Source organism: Notothenia rossii (assembly GCF_949606895.1).
Source record: "Notothenia rossii genome assembly, chromosome: 4".
Taxonomy (NCBI): Eukaryota; Metazoa; Chordata; class Actinopteri; order Perciformes; family Nototheniidae; genus Notothenia; species Notothenia rossii.
In genome coordinates, this window is record NC_136902.1 from 81,945,188 (window position 1) to 81,968,126 (window position 22,939).

Genomic DNA, 22,939 nt, shown 5'->3' on the forward strand with positions numbered 1-22,939 from the left:
CATGGCTTACCTCCAGGGTTAAGGGTTGGGCAACATCTGAGGCAATTTGATGTATTTACAATGGAGATCTGTTTCCAGTGCTACATATTGGCTGGTTTAATCTTTGCTCCAGCTCTAATGTAAGATCTACTACAATTAATACAGAAAGGACATAGTTGGAAAACTATGTATCATTATTTGGCGTAATAATGTATATCAAATTGTGTTTTCCCATAACAAAATACTTCTAACAGTGTTTGCATTAGCTAGGTTCCCAACATGTTAGTTGTCAACAGTGGGCTACTGTAACTCTAATTAAAACGAATACAATGTATTTATGGCAGTTTTACGGGGAGCACCTGAAGGCAGCACAGGGAGGCGTTTCCATTGTAGCAGCCTCTGCGTCGCCTGCCTGTTCAGCCTGGTTCCTCAACCTCTCCCCCCCTCCGTCTCCCCCCTCTTCCTCTTATTTCTCACCGCATCTCCTCCACCACCTGCCACAGCAGCGACGCAACGATGGAGAGCCACTGCAAATGATCCCAAGCCCAAGAAATACTGCAACTGAGAGAGGGGAAAATAAAGGCACCGGTAGGGGAAGACGTATGAAGAGGGGGACACAGAAAGAAGGAGAGAAAAACGGTGAGAGACAAGCGAAAACAGAAACATATGGTTTGTCTCAAGAGTGGCTGTTTCTGAAGACCTCGCTACAACTTATTTAACCACCGTCATCAATTAAAAAACCCACATTTGATTCATCTGATACACGACTTATGTGCATTATGTTTTGAGTGCTCTCACCTGTGTGAGTCTTTGCTTATAACCCCCCTGTTTGATTAGTTTGTGCAGGGTGGATTGCGGTTGTTGTACCTCCCTCAATGCGCATACACACACACGCACGCTCATCATCACAAGACGCGGTGCAGCCTACAACAGCTTCTAGCTTGAAAGGAGGAAATTGAATTAGACAAGTTATTCCCACAGAAGAAGTAAGTGGCTCTCTGCGTTCCCTTCATTTCCCCGGCTCACAGTGTCCCCCCCGCCCCTCCGGGTCCGACAGGAGTCTCACTAACCCTCTCTTCTCCCTTCTCCCACCTCCCCCCCGGTAACTAGCCATGTCTGGACAGACTGTGACCATACCGGATGACCGGGCGTTTGCCAGCTTCAAGGCGGAGTGTCTGTGCGAGGAAGGCTGGAGTATCAACCACAACAAGGGGGGCATCACGGTGTTCACCCAGGGTCTGGAGGAAGGGAAGTCCATCCACAAAATTAAGGTGAGACACTGTTTAACCTTTTCCCAAGAAGTCCCAAGAATATGTTTAAATTACAAAATATACAATCACTATGCTGTAACTTTATTGTGGAGGTAATATAAACTGTTGTATAATCCTCTTGGCTAGAATGTGATTTTTCTAAATTCCCATATGATTCAAACTGCTGACATACTCTAACTGCTGCTTTTTGCTGCATGCAGAGGATTCTCCTATCCACTAACCTTCATTGCATGTCAAATACATTTATTTAGAAAACACATAGTACTTTGTTGTCCCTGTGTAAGCAAACAAACAAAAAGGGTTAATAGTTAGGACATTATGCCAACAGTGCAAATGTAAAGCATCCAATGTGTAACTTTCTTAGTATCACAGTTTAGTGCACACATCCTGAGTTAGATTAAATTATCTATTTATAAATGTGTGCAATGGTAGGAGTGTGAATAGATGCCTAATGCACACTTTCAAAATCCCAGGTATCACAGAGAAGTGAGAGCCTCAGGAGTCAGGTTTAATGCTCCAGAGAGACACCATTACGCGCAGCCAGTGAAACTATTTTCAAGTCTCTACCCAACAGCATATTGTGGAGTGGAAGGTGTAATATGTCGGCTCACTTTGTTCACTTCTGTGTAGCCAGTTTTGTATACAGTTTGTAATTAATTTCACACAGCACAGGGAAGTGAACATAAGCTGAAATAGTACAATAGACCATTCCTGATAGCCAAAACACATAAAATAAATCAATGAAGTCAGTTATGAATTGCATTTTTATTATGTGGTTGCAGCTCTTTAAATTTGACATTTACTGCGTTTCTCAATTCTACATTGAGTCAATTTTGGTAAAATTACAAAATATCCAGGTTAAAGACCTTTCTTTGGACTTTGATAACTTGTGTTGGTTATTGGTCTGTTTTTCTCTTGTATTAACTAAATGATAAACTAGCTCTAGTCAGGCTACAGTAAGACATTAATACATTCACAAGGTTCAGTACAGTAGGTGGGGAAAAAAGTGGTTCCTGATCATTGTTTAGGTAAGGTAAATCATGTCATGATGGAGGCACATGATAAGAAACATTGCTATCCAGTGAAATAGCAGTCTTGGCAGTTTGTCTGTTTATTTTGGGAGACAATGTGAAGGAGTCATTACGACGGCAGTGTCACTTTAATCTATCGAAACCTAACCGCTGCGTACCATCAACACACACTTCAGTCATTAATAAAGTTTTGTTATTGTGCCAGGACAAAGACCCATAGTAAAAAAAACGATTTCAGCACACACAAGAATACAGAAATATATAGCAATACATACTTAATGAAGTAGTTTCCACACATATGAAGATACAAAGGGACATTTTAATAAAGAAATTGTGTAAGCCATGATAATTGTTGTCTGAAGTTGCCTCTTAGTATACATAACTTTTGATAGTACATTCATTCATTTAGGGTTATAAATAAATGTTTGTAAAAATGGTATAAGATTTTCATCCAATGTAGACAATGTGAACTTTTTGTGCATCTAACAACCAAATCTATTAGCCAGTGAGATCTACAGGCCCCCAGGAATTGTATTAAATATGTCAATTAACAAAAAATATGATGGTTTGTAATCATGTTGTACTTGCAGACTTTGCCGGTAACCTGATTGAAGGGCAATTTAGTGCTCAACTGGCTCTAAAGGTCCTGAAGTGTTGTCACTTTCACTTTAAGACTGATTGTCCTTCACAGCTGACAGTTTTTGGGAAGTTGCCTTCACGTTTCTAACCTTCACAGTCATTTCTAAACTGACAAACAGTAATAATCTGATATCCGTCATTTACTCGATGGAAACGAAACACATTGTCCTGTGTAAATGTGTGTGCTTTCCTGCTGGTGCATCCTGGTCTGATGTAGGTGTGCAAGCCACCAGCTGTTTACTTTGTTAAATAAATTAGTGTGTGTGCATGCATGGGTGTGTGTCTGTGTACGTAAGGGTGTGCAGGTGCCAAAACTGACAAGGGATTTTCCAAGCCCCCCCTCCAACTACACTGTCTTTGTACCTGTAAGGAAGGATGTGTGTGTGTGTGTATTTTTATGTTTGTGTGTTGGGGGGTATGTGTGTAAAAGGCTATCAGGATGTTGTAAAGGTGTTCATTTGCCAGTTTGATTCCTCAGAGTATATTCTGTGTGTGACAAAGGAGAAGTATATTATGTCTGCATTAGCTGGGAATAACATGTGTGTGCAGAGGGTAAGAACAGGTGTGTTTCCCCAGGACAGCTCAGCAAACAGAAGTAGAAAGTGCACACACACATTTCAAGTTTTATTTACATAAAGATAAAGACACAGGGATACCTTTCCCTTTATCTTCATGTAAATGTAACAGTTACAGGAGCTTTATTTTTGCATAGTACATATTTCTTTCAATGCCTTACTCAGCCAAAACATTAATTCTCTCCAAACTGGCATGACACATGTTTACTTTGTTTTCTTCACAAATTAATGACATTATTGTAGCCGTGTGTAAATACGGTAGATGGGGGTGTATGGATCATGCTCATAGGGGTTTGTGTTTATCTTTATTAGTTCATAACAAAATAAGTCAAATATACCATTTATAAACTGCAAGAGAATGTGAAGTAGAATTGCTTAAAACCCTCCATATGCTTAAAAAAGTATCCCTCTTCAGGCAGCAGGGTTAGCAAGGCAGCAACCCTAACCCAAATGAAATAACAGTTATGTATTATAAACAGTATGTACAAATCAATAGTTTTAGATGACATAGTTTGGCTCGACAACAATGAATCCCATAAACACCCTTCTGGAACACAAGTTTAATGGGTCAGTCATAGACATACACACACCAAGAGCACTTAGTCGAAGTGTGTGTGTGTGTGTGTGTGTGTGTGTGTGTGTGTGTGTGTGTGTGTGTGTGTGTGTGTGTGTGTGTGTGTGTGTGTGTGTGTGTGTGTGTGTGTGTGTGTGTGTGTGTGTGTGTGTGTGTGTGTGTGTGTGTGTGTGTGTGTGTGTGTGTGTGTGTGTGTGTGTGTGTGTGTGTGTGTGTGTGTGTGTGTGTGTGTGTGTGTGTGTGTGTGTGTGTGTGTGTGTGTGTGTGTAAGTAAGAGGGTGTGTGTGTGTGTGTGTGTGTGTGTGTGTAAGTAAGAGGGTGTGTGTAAGTAAGAGGGTGTGTGAGGGTAAGAGGGTGTGTGTGTGTGTAAGAGGGTGTGTGAGGGTAAGAGTAGGTGCACCAGCAGTGCCACAGATACAGCTATTCTATTTATAGAAGAAATAAAAGCCTGCATCTTTGCTGATGCGTGTCGAATGATTAATGTGTATGGAGACTTTTCCTCCATTCCTGTTCCCTCTTCACTATAGCATCAATATCAATAGGGAAAAAGTGATACATCCCAATCCGAGAGTGAGAGAGAACACACTGGCAATCATCATTATCATTAGCGGACTAATTATCATCAGCCACATCGTTTTCGTCGTAATGATTGCCACCGCCATATTCAGGACTTTTGTATCAGTGTGTAATCACAGCTGTAACTGTCATCATCAACAACATCATATTGTTTGTCAGCACATGACTTCTCACCACAATGCTCAATGTGTGGGTGTATATTAGCGTATGTTTGTTTTTTAGTTTGACAAACTGTCAAGCACTTACCTGGGTTTGCTTCCTCCCCCAGACAGGGGAAGCCCAGCTGTGAATTACACATACACTCCTCCATGTTCTCATTTTTTTGTTTCATAATTGTCTTCCGCCATCATGTATTGGCACCAATGGGAGCAACGATGAGAGTTGACAGGTTGGAGGGACCCAGGGAGGAAGGGAAGAAAGAGAGTGTCAGGGAGACACAAGTTAGTAAGACAGGGAATATTAGAAAGAACAGGTAGTGGGTGGCGTGGGTCGGATGGCAGGGGTCAGAGGTCATTTGGTGCAATATGAGTGGGCAGTGTGGACTCGGACCATACAGGAACAAAGCCTCACCAGACCACTAATTGGTTGTGTACCTACTTGTCTTCGTTTTTCTCTCCCTGTGTCTCTGCTTTATCTCTGAACTCCCTCTCACCCGCCTCTCTGTTTCTCCGTCTCCCTGCTTCATCTGTTGGCTTCACTGAATTAGTGCCTAATAGAATTATGCACACATGTACTTTCCTGGCGCATGTCTTCTCTGCACTGTTCGCCTTCTGCTATCTAGAGTTCTCTTCTGTTGCCTTTTCTTTTGGTTCGCCTTTCTCCTCCTACTCCTGTTTCAGTTTGCCTTTGGATACATCACATCCATTATTCTCCCTGCTCTTTGTGACCTACAAGTGAGAGCCAATCTGTTTACACACAAACACGCACACACACGGATATCAAATATTAGACCTTACTGATAGTGTTGCACTGTCATTGTTGCCCTCCGTACATATAACAAACACACATTTTTTGTAGCAGTTTTTGTGGTTTACTTTCCTCTAAGGTACACCAACATGCATGTTTCTTTTCATTTAATGTCAACTTTATCCCTTGATACTGTGTGTACTGGTACGTGTTTTTGTAGTTCATGTAAATGAATCAGAAATGAGCTTGTAATTATGTAGCCTATTAAACAAAATGTTTCCATCACTGCTATCAGGAGGAATCATCATGCAATCTCTTTTATAGGCTTTCTTTTCCTGTAATGCCATTCTGCAGCTGTTTCTTGAATAGACTGGCATTGAATTAGTTGAGGGTCAGTATCAGATCACTTTACGATCACTAACCACATTGAAACGATTAGCTTGTCTTTGCAATTGGACAAACTTTTTTTATTTCCTGGCCTTTTGCATTATATTTTACTTGCATCATAGTTCTTTCAGAATAGAACTCTGTTACAAAGTGTCTGGCATTCAAAATGAAGCGTAGAAGTATTAAAAGAAAAATAAGCTTAATGTAAAAAAAGTTACTCAGTGGTTAATGTTTTAATAAGCTCCTAATGTTTTTTTTTTTTAATGTGTCAGAAAAAAGCATGGATGTAGACATTTGGTAACTCTTTTTACTTTTTATGTACGACATCATTCTTAGTGTGTGATAAGTAACGGTATTGCAGATTCAAATTTGAATAAGCAATTCGGATATCTTTTTTTTTTTAAAGTTCATTTTTAGAGAGCTGTACAGCTAAATGAAGAGTACATGTTTTGATCATTTTCTTAAATGAAGCCTTTGGGATCAAGGGAGATACATTGAGTTCCAACCCTTCTGTACTGATATATTATTGGAGTCCAAATCATCAGACCTCCAACCGCGGTTAATTTCTTTTTCATTGACTATTCTTCTCACTTGCTCAAAGTGTCTCGTTGTGTCTCCCCTCCTCCATTGCTCTGTCCTCTGTTTGTTATTTTAAGACTAGTTCCCCCTGGTAATTGTAACTGTAGTAACAGCTTTGCCCAAGAGCTGCAGACCTGTCTCCACACAGGGTGTATGTACAGTGCCATCTACTCCAAAGACAACATGAGGAGAGTCCCTATGGTGTCATTAATAAGCTGTGATACACTACACCATACCTGTTCCACATCAACACCTACGGATGTATAAATAATGTATTTCTCTTACATTTTCTTATACGCCCTATAATTTATTTAAAGTTTATTTCATGTAGTTTCTAGGATGAGTATGGCCTTTTGAAATCCGACCCCCTGCCACCGTTTGAAAACTGTACGTCTTTCTGTCTCTTTGTTCTTTACTGATAGTGTTGTTTTCCATTATAGAGCTCAGGTCCAGTAATGACTCATCTGCGGTCTGTCTCTTGATTCTCTCCTAATATTCTCTCTCTCTTTCTCTTTCTCTTTCTCACACACAGAAGCACACGTACTGTCTATTTCTGACACTTTCACGCCATCTCTCATCATTAACACGTCAGTTTACAATTTACTATCAATTTATCGGATGCAACTTCATTCAAATCTAATGGATTTTCTTGCTCCATAGTTTGCATTGGATAGAGCTCTGAAATGTTCTGCGTGATAAGTGCAATCGCATGAATAACGTATACATCTGCTTTGGTCTGTAATTCAGTTATTTAAAAAAAAAATGAAAATGAAAACGGTCTGTCTTTCTCCCTTTCCCAGTGTCGGATGGTGTGTAAGGACGTGTCGGCTGAGACCATGTACGACGTTCTCCATGATATTGAATACAGGAGAAAATGGGACACAAACGTCATTGAAACCTTCGACATCGGGAAGCTTACGGTCAATGCGGATGTTGGATACTACTCATGTATGTTAAACACTCGAGTGCTGATTAAAGAAAGCATTCACTTGTTAGTAATATGATTTGGGGCTTTGAAGGGAAGCAGGGTGAAACACAAAGTGCACATAGATAAACGGTTCACTGTTCACTGTTGAGGTCATCAGAGTTCTCCTGTGTGTCAACAGGGAAGTGTCCGAGTCCTCTTCGGAACCGGGACGTCATCACGCTTCGTTCCTGGCTTCCAATGGGGAAAGATTACATCATCATGAACTACTCTGTCAAACATCCCGTGAGTCAAAACCAACACACACACTTAGATTTGCTCAGCTGGGGCCCTAATCATTCGGTCCCATATAACTCTCTGTGTTCAAAGGTGCATTGTGAAATGAGCGTACATCAGGTGAGCCAACATGATCCAGTTTAGCAAGCTCAGGGCGATGTGCTGTATGCAAATAAACCCTTCAATATTTGTTCAAAGGCAGCATTGCTAAGCTGTGTGCGTCACTCAATTTAAAATACCTACTGCATCCACAAAGAGAAGAGAGTTTGGCACCTTTCCAAAGAGAGAGCACCCCCATGCCTCCTGCTGGAAGCTTTAACCTGGCTGGGAGCAAGATGGGTGCACTGTCTGTTTACACTTCTTCACTTTAAGTATAGGTGGTTAATGTGATGCAGTTGAATGCATTGTGTTTAGAGTTCAGCTTCTAGTGGTGCTTTCTAAGAACCTGAATGATTTGTATGTCAAAGGCCAGTAAAACAAAGGCTGATTAGAGAACGCTGAGACCATGTGAATGACGTCAAGTTTGGAATCAGCCCTGAGTCCTCAGACTTTACTTTGGCTCTATTTCTGTGTTCTATAGGAACAAGGCGACAATAATTAATTTTCTGTAAAACCTTGCACTCATCACCTCTCTCTTAGGCAACTAAAAACTGTTATTTTCCATTAACCTTCAAACCATTGTCTCGTTTTTAAACAGCTTGATTTGTCTGCCTAAAACCAAAAGATATTCTGTTTTCATCTGAATTACAAAAAGGAAACCTTCAACCAGATAATATTTAGCTACTTATTTGATTAACATATTATCAATAGTTTCAATTTTCTTTAGTTGTAATTCTCACCATTTACAGTATGTTGCTGTCTTTTTCTCGTTTTATTTTTTTTATTTTCTGTCTCTCCCTCCCTCTCTTTTCCCTCTCAGTAACGGCTTCTATGTCTCACTCACTAATATGATGTTTACAATAGGATAAGACCTCTCATGTGACTCCTAGCTGTTGACTTCCACCTCCCCTTCCGCATTCCTGCATCAATAAGTGGCTACCGACATAATAGATGTTATGTGTGTGTGTGTGTGTATATGTGTGTGTATATGTGTGTGTGTTTGTGTTTCACGTGTGTGTGTGTGCATGACTGTGTTTGATTAGGCAAGGTCAGTAGAATTTGAGAGCTTGGCTTGCTGAGTGCAGCTAAAGGGGATCCTTCGAGCTGAGATCACACACCCACTACCAGGATTCACTCTACTTATCCTGCGTTTGACACTACACTCAACCACACTCTTTCCCGTGATAAATAACAACTTGTTTTCAGTCAGCTTTCAGCAATAAGCCGTTGAGATCCAGCTATCACTGTCCTGAATGAACTGTGTTAGTCTGACTTGTTCTGGCCAGTGAGGCCTATATGTATATCAGGGATACAGCTAATGACTTATTCATCATGTAATCTATTAAGGCCTCTTTTAGCCACTATTGCAGCCTGGCTGCAGGCATGGAAGAGCTATTATTGGATGGATAAAAAATGCTTATGGTGATACCTTTTTGTTTTTTACAAATACTGTAGCTGCAATACTAATAGCATTCCCCATCAGCCGCAGTTATAATTTATGTTTAATGCTGATTAGCAAATACTGGTATGCCAGTGGTAAAGTCAAATTTGTGTTATGAGTATTTTATTTTCATCTGGCTTCATACTTCTACTACACTATATTTCAGAGATTAATATTTCATTATTTGTCCTCTACTACATTTATCTGACAGCTTAAGTTACAAACTAAGAAGAGTTAATTAAATACAATGGTTTGTTATGAATGAAACCACCAAGCCATTTATAGGCCTAAGTAAAAACAGTAATGATAAGCCGATAAAGTGATTAGTATTTGACAGAACTATTTCGACTTTTCAGTCATTTTTTATGTTAAAAAATATGATTCCAGCTATTGAATTTAAGGTTTTTCTGCAACTAAAATGTAAGGTATATTTTCCAGATTTTACTTGCATACATTTGAATTCGTAACATTTGACCTGTAACAGAGTTTTTTTAAGTTACTATCTTTACTTGGCTTCCTCAACCACTGCACAAAGCAACACGTTAGATTAAGCACAGCCAACAGAAGCTGGCATGAATATAGACTCTGTTGATTATTCTTTAAATATATAAAAAAGGTTGTGGACTTTTGTGTGATCATCATTCGATATACCCAAAGCTAAGTAAATATACTTTCGATGCACCAAATAACTGATTATCAGGTCAGATATGGAGTTTCCTGGTTGGGCGAGAGTGTCAAAAAAAAATAAAAAAAGACACTATCGCTGGAGTTCCTCTGTTAATGGTGACTAACGCTTAAAATCCTCTGATCTCTTCTTAAACATTACCTCAGGACCTTATAATGCTGTCCCTGAATTCCAAGAAACCTGCAGGTGTAATGTTTAACAACAGCTGTCCTTGCACTGACAGCATCAATTCTTACAGAGGTGCAGGCAATTTGAAGTTGAATAGTAGAGAAAATGGTGAAGCAATCATAATATGAAGCTCTCCTCTGATAAAGGTTCTTTACATTTAATTAGCTGACTGCTGCTCTCTGTGCCGCAGTGTGCCTGTCCCAATTAGCAAAGGCTAACCAGTGCTGTACTTTATCATCATGAATAATAATCTTAGATATGTAGTCAAAGGAGCCAGCAGTGGGCATTAACTGCTGTGATATTCACAGTGTGGACTGACTATGCACCAGAAAGATGACTGAAGCAGAACATCTGTATGACTGGCAGCAGAAACCCAAAAACAACCCAGAATCCCAAAGCTTAGCATGCACAACGTCGTCCATTTGACTGATGCACACAAAGGGCTTAATACAGTCTTTTAAAGTAGTGATTTCTGAATCTGCCCTGCTTTTGTGCACGTGGGTGTCATTTATATACTGCAGTATGGAAATCAGAAGCCACCAATTTAAAATAATAATGAGTGTAGTAGGCTGCTTTTCCTGTTCAAGGTTAGTACTATCACTGAATAGGGATTTTATTTGTGTATGTGTGCTTTCTCTACAGAAATACCCTTCTAAAAAAGACAAGGTGCGAGCTGTGTCCATTCAGACTGGTTACGTGATCCAGAGCCAGGGACCGGCCAACAGCTGTACCCTCACCTACATGGCTCAGGTAGATCCAAGGGGTAAGTACACACACACACACACACACACACACACACACACACACACGCACACGTACACGCACACACACACACACACACACACACACACACACACACACACACACACACACACACACACACACACACACACACACACACACACACACACACACACACACACACACACACACACACAGGTGCGTAAACCTCATAGTTCTAATGAATGATTAAGTCCCCAGCCTTTATGTCAAATGAGTCGCCATAGGAACCATAGGAAGGACAGTCTATTTCACTCTGCTGCCTCGCTCTCTACCTTCTCTCCTTTTCACCTATTCATTTGATTCTCCCTTTAATTGACTTTTTTGCTGTCACACACTTGTTAATTGTGTAAATGCCTTTATTCAGGGTTTTATAATGTGTGTGGTAGTGAGTAGCAAGAGACTAAGCTCCACTTTGATCTTTGAGGACATGACATGCATTAAAGCTAACTTTAAATCCCTCTTTTATGTCTTTTCCAACCTCCTCTTCCTCTTTCTCACTCCCTTTTCTTTCTCTCATTTCTCTCCTTCTTCCTCTGTTCACTCTGTTTCCTTGCAGGTTCGTTACCCAAGTGGGTTGTCAACAAGTCCTCCCACTTCCTTGCTCCTCGGGTAAGTTATTTGCAGATTAACAGACATTCTGTGAGTGTGTTGTGTGTTTGGAGACCTTTTTAATCCACCGGCACTAATACATCCAATTTATAATCTCTCCTACACATTCCAGAAACACACTAGCATTTCTCAGCATTTATTTGTTATTTGCTCTTTGTCTGTTCAAGGGTGCGTGTGTACTTGTTGCAATAGGGCAAATATTCTCTTGATCTCGATTGAAAATATAATTGTTTTAAAAAGATGCACAAATCCCAGTGAAAATAAAATATTGATATGCCACATAGTACATACTAAAACATTTAGCATTAAACATTTTACAATCGTATTTATATTTTTAATTCAGCCATTCAATATTTGCAGTGCATTTAAGTTCAATCATTACCTTACTGCTTGCTGTGGTTGTGAATGATGACATCTGATCTATAAAACCTAAACGGATATGTGTTTTTTTCTATGTCTATTTATTATCCTTTTAGGCAATGAAGAAGATCAACAAAGCCTGTTTGAAGTATACAGAGTGGAAGCAGAGACACAACCCTGGCTTCAAGCCCTGGCTCTACCCCGAACAGACTACATTACCCAGCATCCCTCTGTCTGAGCTCAGCATCCAGCGCGCTGAGAGCCTGGAGAATATTGATGAGAGCTCCCTGGCTGAGACCCAGGAGAGAGAAGACAGCGACTAACACACACTCACACACACACAGTCATGGATTCATACACACACAAACACAGTAATGCAGGGTTACATGCATGCCTGATAGACATCCATGATTCAACTGATATATATGTGTCTTTATAGTATGCATGCACATGCAATTGCATATGCAGGCATACTTACTGGCACGTGTACTTAAGCATGCATGCACACAGACATACTTCTTCCCATTTCATACTTGCATACATAATGTACCAACACATACATGCTCAAAGATACATTCACAGAAACACACCCATCACTCACAAGCAGCAGCAAAAACTACATTTTAAAGTCGGTAAACTCAGATGTATTGTAATCACTAAAGTTGCTGTGTTTTTTCATGCTCCTTGAAGGGATATCATATTTTTCTGATTAGGACCTATATAGATAATCATAGCAGAAATATATTTTCAGTAAGATTTAGTGTTGAAAAGTTTACAGACTAACCTGACAGTGGAAATCCAGCTCTTAATCAAAATATAAACAATGGATTTCAAAGTTATACTTCTTCGTCTGGAAGTTATGGATACAATCTATTTAATGGGAAAGCATCTCAGTGCAACCTCATAATGATCTTGTATACATACACATATGGTTGCATGCCATTCATTGATACTTCTTTTATGCACCCAGCTGTGCATACACACACACATTCTACCCATGTTGTCTCATTATGTGTCTCCATCACATTTTGTAAGCACATAACAAATATGCAGGTGTGCAGAAGGCAGCTGGAACACACAACATACACACACAAACACATATTCAGATATTACAAACGTACTGTCCACTACTCTAATTGAGAGATGTATGAATGTATTGAGAGTTTAAAAAAAATAAATAGAGATTCCTACAAAGGGTTTGAAGTGTCAAATGTGAACCGAGTCTTTTTTTCCTCTATATGCTAGGCTTTATGTCTGATGATGCAGGTTTAAATGTTTGTGCTAAAATAACTATTGGCTGATTGAAATGTCAACACTTTCTTTCTGTAACACACACACACACACACACACACACACACACACACACACACACACACGCACACACACCTATACACAAAACCATTGATTTGAAACGTGCCCTGCCATGATTAGAACAGGGAAACACCATGACACCTATTTTTGTAACCGTTATTCCCTAATGGTAAAGTGTGCATTGTGTTTGTTTGCTTGCCTGCACTTGCATGTGTATAGCGTAGCATGCTTGTGCTCATTGGCCTAGTTCAGAATAAGGAATCCCCCAATCTGTTGTCATGGCAACTCTGAGATCGACTCAGCACTGAAAAGGAGAGAAATTTGTCTGCCACACAGAGGAAGTGACTTATTGCAGGGTGTCCACCCCTTCTTCAATGTAGAATGAAAATAAGAGCATGCATATTGTTAATGCACCTCATGTACGCCAGCTGTGTCCCTGTGGTTTGTCAATTTGGTGACATGAAAGCTTGTCTTTCCTCACACAAAAACTCCCATGCCTTCATTGTATGGTTTAAGAACATAAGCATATTGGACGAACATTAGAAAAATAAATATTTGAAGGTCCATGAAGCTATCTCTGCCTGTGAGTGCCTCAGAAACAGGAACGTAGCAATGTTAACGTCATGCCTCAACCTCCATTTTTCGCATGTCATCTTCTCTGACAGTTCCCCTTTATGACATCCGCCTCTGCATATGCTCCACCTAATAAATTATGAATGATGGAAGAAAGAATGTGTGAGTGTTGCAGAAAGGCAGGAGGTGCACGCAGCTCAGCTCTTTTTTCCTACAGCTGCATCGACTATTTTCCAGTTCTGCCCATGTTTAAAACCATCCAATCCGTCCTCAGAGTGCTAATGAGGACTCTCCCTGAACCATCCTCGTTTTGTGCATGTGTGTGTCAGAGGAAAAGAGTGTGTGAACGGTATGTCCCAGTGGCTTCCCTGCATTGTCTCCCAGCCGCCTCCACAGCAGGAGGAGACGTATGCGCAGCACGAAGGCAGGCATCCCTCTGTGTGTGTTTCTGCATATGTGTCACACTGCCACCCCCACAGAAACCCGGCCCACAGGGCTGAAAGTCTTCCGATGACTCATCACAACCCCACCTCCTCTTCTCCGTTCCAGCTCCCTCCGCTTCTTAGATTCTCGCCCCTGCCCTGATCCTCAATTTCCCCACGCCTCTTTTTATTTTCCTCTTCCTGTCTCTTCATCCTCTTGTCAATCCTTTCATCTACTCCTCATCCAGGGCTCTCTTCTCCTTTGATCCTCTCTGCTACACTTCTTTCCTATCCTCATGTCACCCCCATATTTTCTGTTCTGATCCCTCTCGCTTCTCTCATCCTTTCACCTTTTTTTTAATCTAAAACATGTGTCCTATCCTGTCTCTTTATTTATTCCTCATTTTGCTTTCCTTTTCTCTTTTTTTGCTCCCTTTTTAACTTTAACTCCCTGTTATCTCCCTTTCCCTTTTCACCTTTTTTTCATCCCATTCCATCCATCACTTTTCATCTCCACTCCTTCTTCCTTTTTCAATCTCCTTTACACACTCTAATCTTACCGACACAGTTCCCTAATATTTCCGTCAGAAAAAAATAAAATAAATAAATAATAAATTGAATAACACGTTGCTGTCTTGTCACAGAGTCGGTGTGTTGTTCATCCAGCCTCCACAATGCTTGAATATTACCCTTGTATTAGTGTTGTGACCTTTTTATTCATGGTGCACTAAACTTAACGAATGATAACACAAAGAATCACATAATGTGACACAAACAGAAACACAAAGGTAAAATACTAGGCATGTTTCCCCTTCAACTTTCCAAAAACATGTTCGGCAGTAATGTGGCCTTTTAAATTCATGTAAACTCAGGGGTAGGATATGTTTAATTCACATACTGTATGGTTGGATCCTGTTAGACTCAGATGGGACTGTTACAGGTCAAAATGTAGTGTAGTTTATGTCTTTTATTAAATGCCAGCCTCTCTCGCTCTCAGTTGCTTTCATCTTGCTGACTCTCTTTACTGGTGCTGAAATGCAATCAAAAGAACCCTCTTCAATAATGTAACAATTATTTACATGCAGTATTCTCTTTCTACTATAAAGGCTGGTCGTCCTTTATTATGATGTGCTTTATTTAAATTTGTAACATGATGCCTTTTGAAATTCTCTCTCCATCTATAAGGCTCTAAATCTCAGTGGTGAGTGGTTGCCCTCTTCTGGTTCCAACTGGAGCTTACAACAGCAGCCGGTCAGAAGCGTGTCTGATTCAATACTTGATATGAATGCCACATCACTGCAACCTCTGCACAAACATCTGTTTAGAGTTAAATCTACTCTTGGACACAGTGCTGTAGATTAAACCAGTTCATATCATCTTCATTGCAGGACAAGATTGGATTATTATATATATTTACACAGTCAAAGACACATTTCTTTTTAAATGTGTGCACATGTAAAAATGTGTCTTTGACTGTGTATATATATACATATATTTGCACACATATTTTTATATTTTATAGACATTTGTTTTTATATTCGGGATTGTGGGAAACAGTATTTCGATCTCTCTGTTTGTACACACAAACTGGAAGATTGATAATAAAGTTGACTTTGACTTTGATTGTATGCAATTAAATAGACATCGCTTATGGTTTTACAGTTTGTTGTTGTTCTAAGTGGTGGTGAGGTTATTTCAATTATTTTGTCAAATAAAAGTATGTAAATCTGTAGCTGCTTAAATAAAAGCAATTAAATTCACTATATTTTAGGAAATATGTTTACATTTAAATACTATTTCTCAAAGAGGAAAATTAAGAAGACATCCACATCCTGTGGGTCATGTTTATACTGTGTGTGTTTTGTAATTTATTGTGTGTATAAAATAGAAAGTTAATCATTTCATTATTATTTTCTCTGATAATACTTCGATATTTAGCTATACAGGGATTTATACCATTTATTGGGTGAGCTATACTTATTAGTTATGTTTTAGTTTAGGATATTACGGCCATTTCTAACCTTTACAACTCGTATGCACATTAAAAAAAATGTATGGTAAGTCATTACTTTGGAAGAGGTGACAAACAAAAGCAAGTGTTTACTGACCGAAATTTGTAGGGCGAAACATTAGCCTATTACACCTACCCCTTTGTATTGTTTATTTTGTACACTTCTCATTTAATGTATGCACTGATTGATTTTTATTACCCCGAATAATTTTTGGGGTAATACAAATGATCTTGGGTAATTTGTATAACCCAACATAAATACAGTATACACAGTATATACTATGACACATACTGTAAGTGTACAATGTTTTCTATTTCCTTTTCCAAACTTCTTCACAAATAAGTCCTTTTACTGGTCCCATCCCTTTTGCATGTTCTAATCCTTGTTTTTGTCACCATACACATTCCTCTTACATTAGATGACTGACTCACTTTAATTTAGAACAACAAGCTTGTCATTTTGTTGTTACTTGAAACATTTATTTTGCAGATAAAAGCTCTCCAAATGCCGCATTTGCAAGCATGTGAGTTTATAAATGATATGTTTGTTAAGGTGAAGTAAAGTGATTAATAAATAATATCTAGTTAAAGGGCATTTACATGAAAACAGAGTGGGCAGTCCATTCTGTTCTGATGGTCACATGACAGCCATAAGGAAGTTTTGCGATTTTGCTGCTTCCAAATAACCACAGAAACCCGGGAAAAACACCATTCCTATCCTTCAACATAAAACGCCACATTATAGAACGTTGATGTGTGTATTTATTTTGAAATGTAAAACCGGAAACAGTTTTCACATTTTACTTTAGCTTGACACTTGCTGTCTGTGTAAATTGTTGCTGCCACTGCTGCATTTTATCCGCAAGAAAAATCTTATCCGCTATTTTGCGTCGCAGTTGTGTCCGCTAGTTTCCCCTCAAAATAACGAAACGCATTTCAGGACAGTTGAACACTTGCAAAGACTTGACAAGGTAAGTGAATGACAAGAATTCACAACTTTTATGAAAAAGAGAAACTTTCTCACAACTGCTGATAAAAATAGACGCTAATTTAACAGCATAAACCTCACATGGGCTACACCAGAAATGTGATGTGACACTGACCAAGTATTCAACTTTGTGTGAGTCTACCGTCATCTGCTTTAAACAATTTAACACTTAATCGAGTAATGATTCGCGAGCATGCTTTGGTTAACTTGTTAGATGTTGTTTTTCTCAGCTGCTCTCTTCTTTTTGTGGGAAAAGTGGAGAGGAAATAGCACTGCCTACACTGGGCTGTTTATCCCCAGTGGAATTCATTATTTATAAACTGGGAGCATGGATACATTGACAATTAAATCTCGTGTTTTAACATAAAGATGGAGTAATTTGATGTAATCGTATGCCTTCCTCACATTGTGATTTGTGAATATATTAGCAGGTGGAATTGTGACAGGTGGGGTTAGGGTTATCTGGGATTTTACATTATTTTTCAGGTAGGAACTTTTAACAGTTTAGATTCAACACATTACCGAAACCCTATCTCAAGTTTGTTTTTCAAACACTTATTTCAATCTAAGGCAGGGCTCCTGTATGTGGAGTTTATTCAAGATGATAAGATCAATAGTGAAACTGTTTGACTATGCTTTTTAATAATAAGTGGAAGTGTGAGTTTTTCCTTTTCAGTGATATGTTAATGCAGTTGTAGAGGAAGACATTTTGCATGTGGGCTAAATATCTTAGAATAGAGTAGGTTATGTATGACTGGTTTGCCCAGTAGACCATTTAAATTGTTTTTTACAATAATTAGTACAAAGTTCTCACAGAGCTTCGCGACCACGATAATAATGATCTACCGTGGTTAAACAGAAGTTATTCTGCTGTCCCACAGGCACACAATTTTGCAGTGAAGTTAATGAAACTGAATTAGAGAAATTAAGCATGGCATCGGACGTGCTGGGGCTGTTTTGCATTTGAGAACTGATCAAATAACCTGTGTATCATTTTAAAAGCTACCAATTCATTGTAAAAAAGGGCAACACAAAACATGGCCTACATATTAGAAGTATCAAACTGCATAATGGTCCTTCAAACCCTTTTACTGTCCTGTACTGGAAACTGCTGATGAGTAAGTCTGTGTCTGACTGTTTTTATATTTTAAGAGCACGCTGAGAGCCACATAATGCAGTGTGACAGGATGTTGTTTATCAAGCAACATATATAAGTATCTCTCTTCCCCATACAATGCGATGTTTGTGTCTGCCAGCATAAGAGGCCCAGTAAGTCAAGCCTATCCAAATTCACCTTTTTAGATAGATTGCATTTCCACTGAGGATGAACGCTGACATATTTATCACATCAAGTTGGTTCTGAAAGTAGTAGTCCTTCATTCCTCATCTCCCTCTTTAAAAAAAACAACAAATATTCTCCCTCTTCACAGATGATTACTCGTTGCTGAATCACTCCATAATGGGGTGAGCGGAGGATAATCTCATAGGTTCAGAGGACGCGTTGAGCAGTCTGGCTGTAAACTGGCTTGATGAAAAGCCCAGGTGTGCATTGTGCAAAGAGTGATAAGCGCAGGCCGGGACTATAAATGATATGAAATACTTATATTTATGCTTCGACGCTGTTATAGTTACAGGGGAAGAGACCACTTCATTCTGTGATGAGTTTGTACATCTGGTGAAGATAAGAGTAGCTTGACGTTACAAAGAAAGTGTTTTTTTTTTCGAAAGTGGAACATTTAAAGAGTTCTTAAACCAACTGCGGTGTGTTTTTAAATACATTGTGAGTGCATGCATATGTGTCTTATACATTATAATACTTACACTCTTACACACAGTTTGGGACTGCGATTAGCTTAAACTAATGCTGTCTAATACAAAAGTCCTGCAATAAATCCCACATGCAAAGTGTGTGGTGCTGTTGAATAGAGAGACTAAATTGTAGACTTTATATTCAAATGACCTCTTTGTGTATCTCAGTGATATTCATACATTTCTTGGAACACTTATTTTTGCTCTAATCGTTGTTTTTGTTGTGCTTTGTTTTTTTAAATCGGTCTATTTTATGTATGAGACATTTCCAAGATCTGGGATTTAAGTGTTTGTTCAAATCTATATGCTGATAGGCAGAAAGTCAAAGACGTTGGGTAAAGTAAAATGCAACTGCAATGAGTTTACGCAGTTTGTAATTGCAGTAATATTAACTCACATGAATTTACATGAACAATAGGAGGAAAAATCAAGACCCCCAGAACAGTACACTCACTAAGTCACTATATTGTTTTTTGGCCAAAGTGGGTGGTGACTGAACTAAAGGACTCATATGCTCAATGTGGTTGGTAGTTACAGGTGGGTTACCATGGGAAACATTCTTCTGTGAAATGTTGCACCCTGAAGAGTCAGAGTCAAGTGTCACAGGCGGGCTCTCTAGAGAACATTGTTCAGGATGAATTTCTTTCCTTGCAGAGCTGAGTCACTATTCACTATTAATTGAAAGTGGGCTGAAAAGAGCAGTGTGTCTGGTGGTCGGTATATGAGTCATGTCCCCTGTGTGTGCTGCTTTTTTTAAGTTATCCATATAAGGTCAGTACCTTGATAGAAAGCTGAGGTTCTGAGGGAAACTTTTATTATGTGGCTAATCAACTTATTTTCCCTGGTAGGTTAACAGTTAAGTAAATAAAAATGAGCCCAAATGCTAATTACAGAAATCCGGCATTAACAGCAACAGCAGTGCAAAATCAAAAACATTTAAACACAGAATTTCGTACTTTTCAGTTATTCAACAGGATGCTCCAAATTGATGCTTATTTGTTCCATGTCCGCTGGATGTCCAACTGGTAGAGCCAGATTGAAACTGGACTTTTGATACAGTTAAGATACAATATGATAAACAGTTAAGACCCATTGTGTAATGTCTAAACACATTGTGACATAGTTTGACATTTTAGTACTGACATTTTTTTGTCACCTATTGTCCAACATATACTGATGACTTTAAGCCAATAAATGCTGTTGGTCTAGATGTAGTCTATGGACAATTGACCAAAGAGCAAATTAACCACCAGAACTGTATTTTGCTGTATATTCTGAATGTTGGGTAGAAATTATAATCTGTGTGAAGGTTTTACCACCTAATTTTACTAAAATGTGAATTTTAAAGCAGTTCAAGGCTCTGCAGTATTACTATAACTATCAATGGACACTGTGGCATTCAAAGCAACGGTAACCCACATTCAGAGTCTGATACAAGTGTAACCGGTGTCGTTAAGCGGTCTGTGCATTGTGTTTTGCGTTGTTCATGGATGACCCGAGCCAGCATACAGTTTTGACGATCTCCGTTTAATTACTGACAATCTGACAACAGATATAACAATCAGTATATTAGCTTTCCCTCACAGTGACTTCTCTCACGTGGAACATTTACAGAAAGCGCGAAAACGTACCTGACAACAGATATAACAATCAGCATATTAGCTTTCCCTCACAGTGACTCCTCTCACGTGGAACATTTACAGAAAGAGAAGAGGAGACGTGAGGGACACAATATATAGGGGGGGGAAGTCCTCACAACACTAATCTACTGAGCACAGCGACCACACTTAAGAGGTTCCGCCCACTGATCTCCGACCTTGTCAGGTATTGAGCATTCAATAAAATGAAGAACACAGAATGAATTAATATAAAACACAGAATTTGTGTGATTTATACAAAATGATTTACAAATAAACCCCACTGCATATTTACAACTGTTACACAAGCTAAATGTCAAAATAAAAGCTTACATCGTTTTTGTGAATCGGCAGGTTTGATTGGAAGTCATACTGTTCCCTTCTTTTATTAAATAGTACACAAATGTGCATCCGGAAAATATTCCTACCCCTTCACTTTTCCCACATTTTGTTATGCTAAAGCCTTATTCCAAAATGGATTAAGGATGGAAACCAAGCCATGAAGTCCAAGGAATTATCTGTAGATCATTGTCCTGTTTGAGGTGTACTTAAGCCTGCATCATACGACGTGATCTTGGTGCCAGTGTTAAAATCACAAAAAAAAAAAAAAAAAACCTCTTTATTCATAGTCTGCCTTCTTCTACCTGTGGTACTCTAACACAATGTTAGAAATGTGTCGATATGTCAAAACACTCATGAAAGAAGAAGGTTTTTCTATGTCCTTGTTCTATAATGGTATTTTATGTGCAAGTCACTGATAACGCAGGTTTTAAATTCTCCACATTTTCTAGTCTGTTGGTATTTATTATACATCATGACTGCAGAATGGTAGAGGAGACAGCTGGACATCATTTTGTGATAAATACAAATTAAAGTGGATTAGCTGTCATCACATCATCATTATTCAGCTCCCGTTGCAAATTTAAACAGTGTTCAGAATGAATTAGACTAAATTATCAAAAATATTAGCATAATCGACTGAAATCCATGTAATAATTTCTGTCATTGTAATATGTACGTATATGTCTCAGTAGACATGGGTTTTAGTACATAATATGAGTGCAGATCAGTGTGTGTATGACATTAGAAAAACTTTTTTGTTACAACATTTCTCTTTTGATTGTGAAATTCACTCTACTCAGTTTAACTTCCTTTTACAACATAAAATAATTTGTGCTACAGTCTTTGTATTTATAGATTAATACTTGTGGAGTTATGGAGTGGCAATCTGTTTAATTGGTGTACACACTTTTTGTGCTTCGCGTCCACTTGAATATTTCTTTTTTATCTGTGACTAATATAAAACCAGCTCACTCCACCACAGCTACCTCGGAAGTAATATTTTTTTTTATTGTGAGCAAGTTAACTGAAGGCTGTCATAGTGACGGGTAAGCAATTGTAGCTGAACATTATTTTGTGTGTACACATCCTTTAAAATGTATGCACAAATTCAGGCAGTTGAATTAGAATGAAGGTCACATAAGTAGAAATGAGTATGAGAAATACTTCTTTAGCCTTGTGACATACTTCACGCTGTTAGTTTCAACAGTCACTTAACAGTATGTGAGTGTTATGTATGCAATGAGGGCAGGAGACCAGGTCATGTGTTTCTCTGATCAGTAATGTGCTAAGTTGTTGTTGAGAACTCATAATAATGTGTTAATGGAAGATCCAGTTTGTTACATTTTTCTTAGAAATCACTCAACGTATTTTCATTCAGCAGTGTTTAACCTGATGTCTGCCAACACGGAATATGGAACAACCTGGCTTGCTGTTTATGTGTAAAATTGAAAGGGGATATGAGGCCTGAAACACAATTTCTGAGGCCCCCCCCCACCCCCGCTAACTCCACAAACACAATGTTGTTAGGTGAGCACTTTTTTTAGAGTGTGACCACATTCGACCATGCATTTCCCTCCTTCGTGTGTGTGTGTGTGTGTGCGTGTGTGTGTGCACGCGTGCGTGCGTGCTTAGCAACAGAATGCCCCATTGTGAAGGCAGCACAGAGACCCTGTTATTGGCAGCTTTCTGAGTGGGAGAGAGAGAGGGAGTGCAGAAAACGATGGAGCGAGGAAGACGTGGAAAATGCCGGCTGGAAACTTTAGAAAATAAAATAACGTAGAAAAAAGGAAGTCTACATTTATTAAACAGAAGTATTAACTTTATAGTTCAGACGAAAACACTTTGACATTTTGGAAAATAAGCTTGAGTTTCATTTTACCGATAAAGTATCAGTTTCATCCCTCTGATTAAAGTACACTACACTTGGAAACACAAGATTTAATGTAAGTGTTGATGATCCACAGTTTCATGTTCAACACATTG

General features: G+C 38.9%; 2 protein-coding genes across 2 annotated transcripts in view; both read left to right on the forward strand.

Annotated features, from left to right (window-relative positions):
- Nucleotides 1-389: 389 nt before the first annotated feature.
- stard10 (StAR related lipid transfer domain containing 10) lies at nucleotides 390-13,074 on the forward strand. The gene is made up of 8 exons (XM_079679660.1): nucleotides 390-618; nucleotides 817-965; nucleotides 1,090-1,250; nucleotides 7,318-7,465; nucleotides 7,624-7,727; nucleotides 10,754-10,874; nucleotides 11,451-11,503; nucleotides 11,980-13,074. Exons 3-8 carry the CDS (start codon nucleotides 1,092-1,094, stop codon nucleotides 12,184-12,186), a joined length of 792 nt encoding a protein of 263 aa, XP_079535786.1. The 5' UTR covers nucleotides 390-618; nucleotides 817-965; nucleotides 1,090-1,091; the 3' UTR covers nucleotides 12,187-13,074.
- A 3,925-nt stretch (nucleotides 13,075-16,999) lies between these two features.
- Nucleotides 17,000-22,939, forward strand: part of arap1 (ArfGAP with RhoGAP domain, ankyrin repeat and PH domain 1) — a 54,593-nt gene continuing 48,653 nt past the window's right edge. Inside the window, exon 1 of the mRNA XM_079677832.1 lies at nucleotides 17,000-17,151. The gene's annotated coding sequence lies outside the window, so the exon portion shown is untranslated. The remainder of the gene's footprint in view (nucleotides 17,152-22,939) is intronic.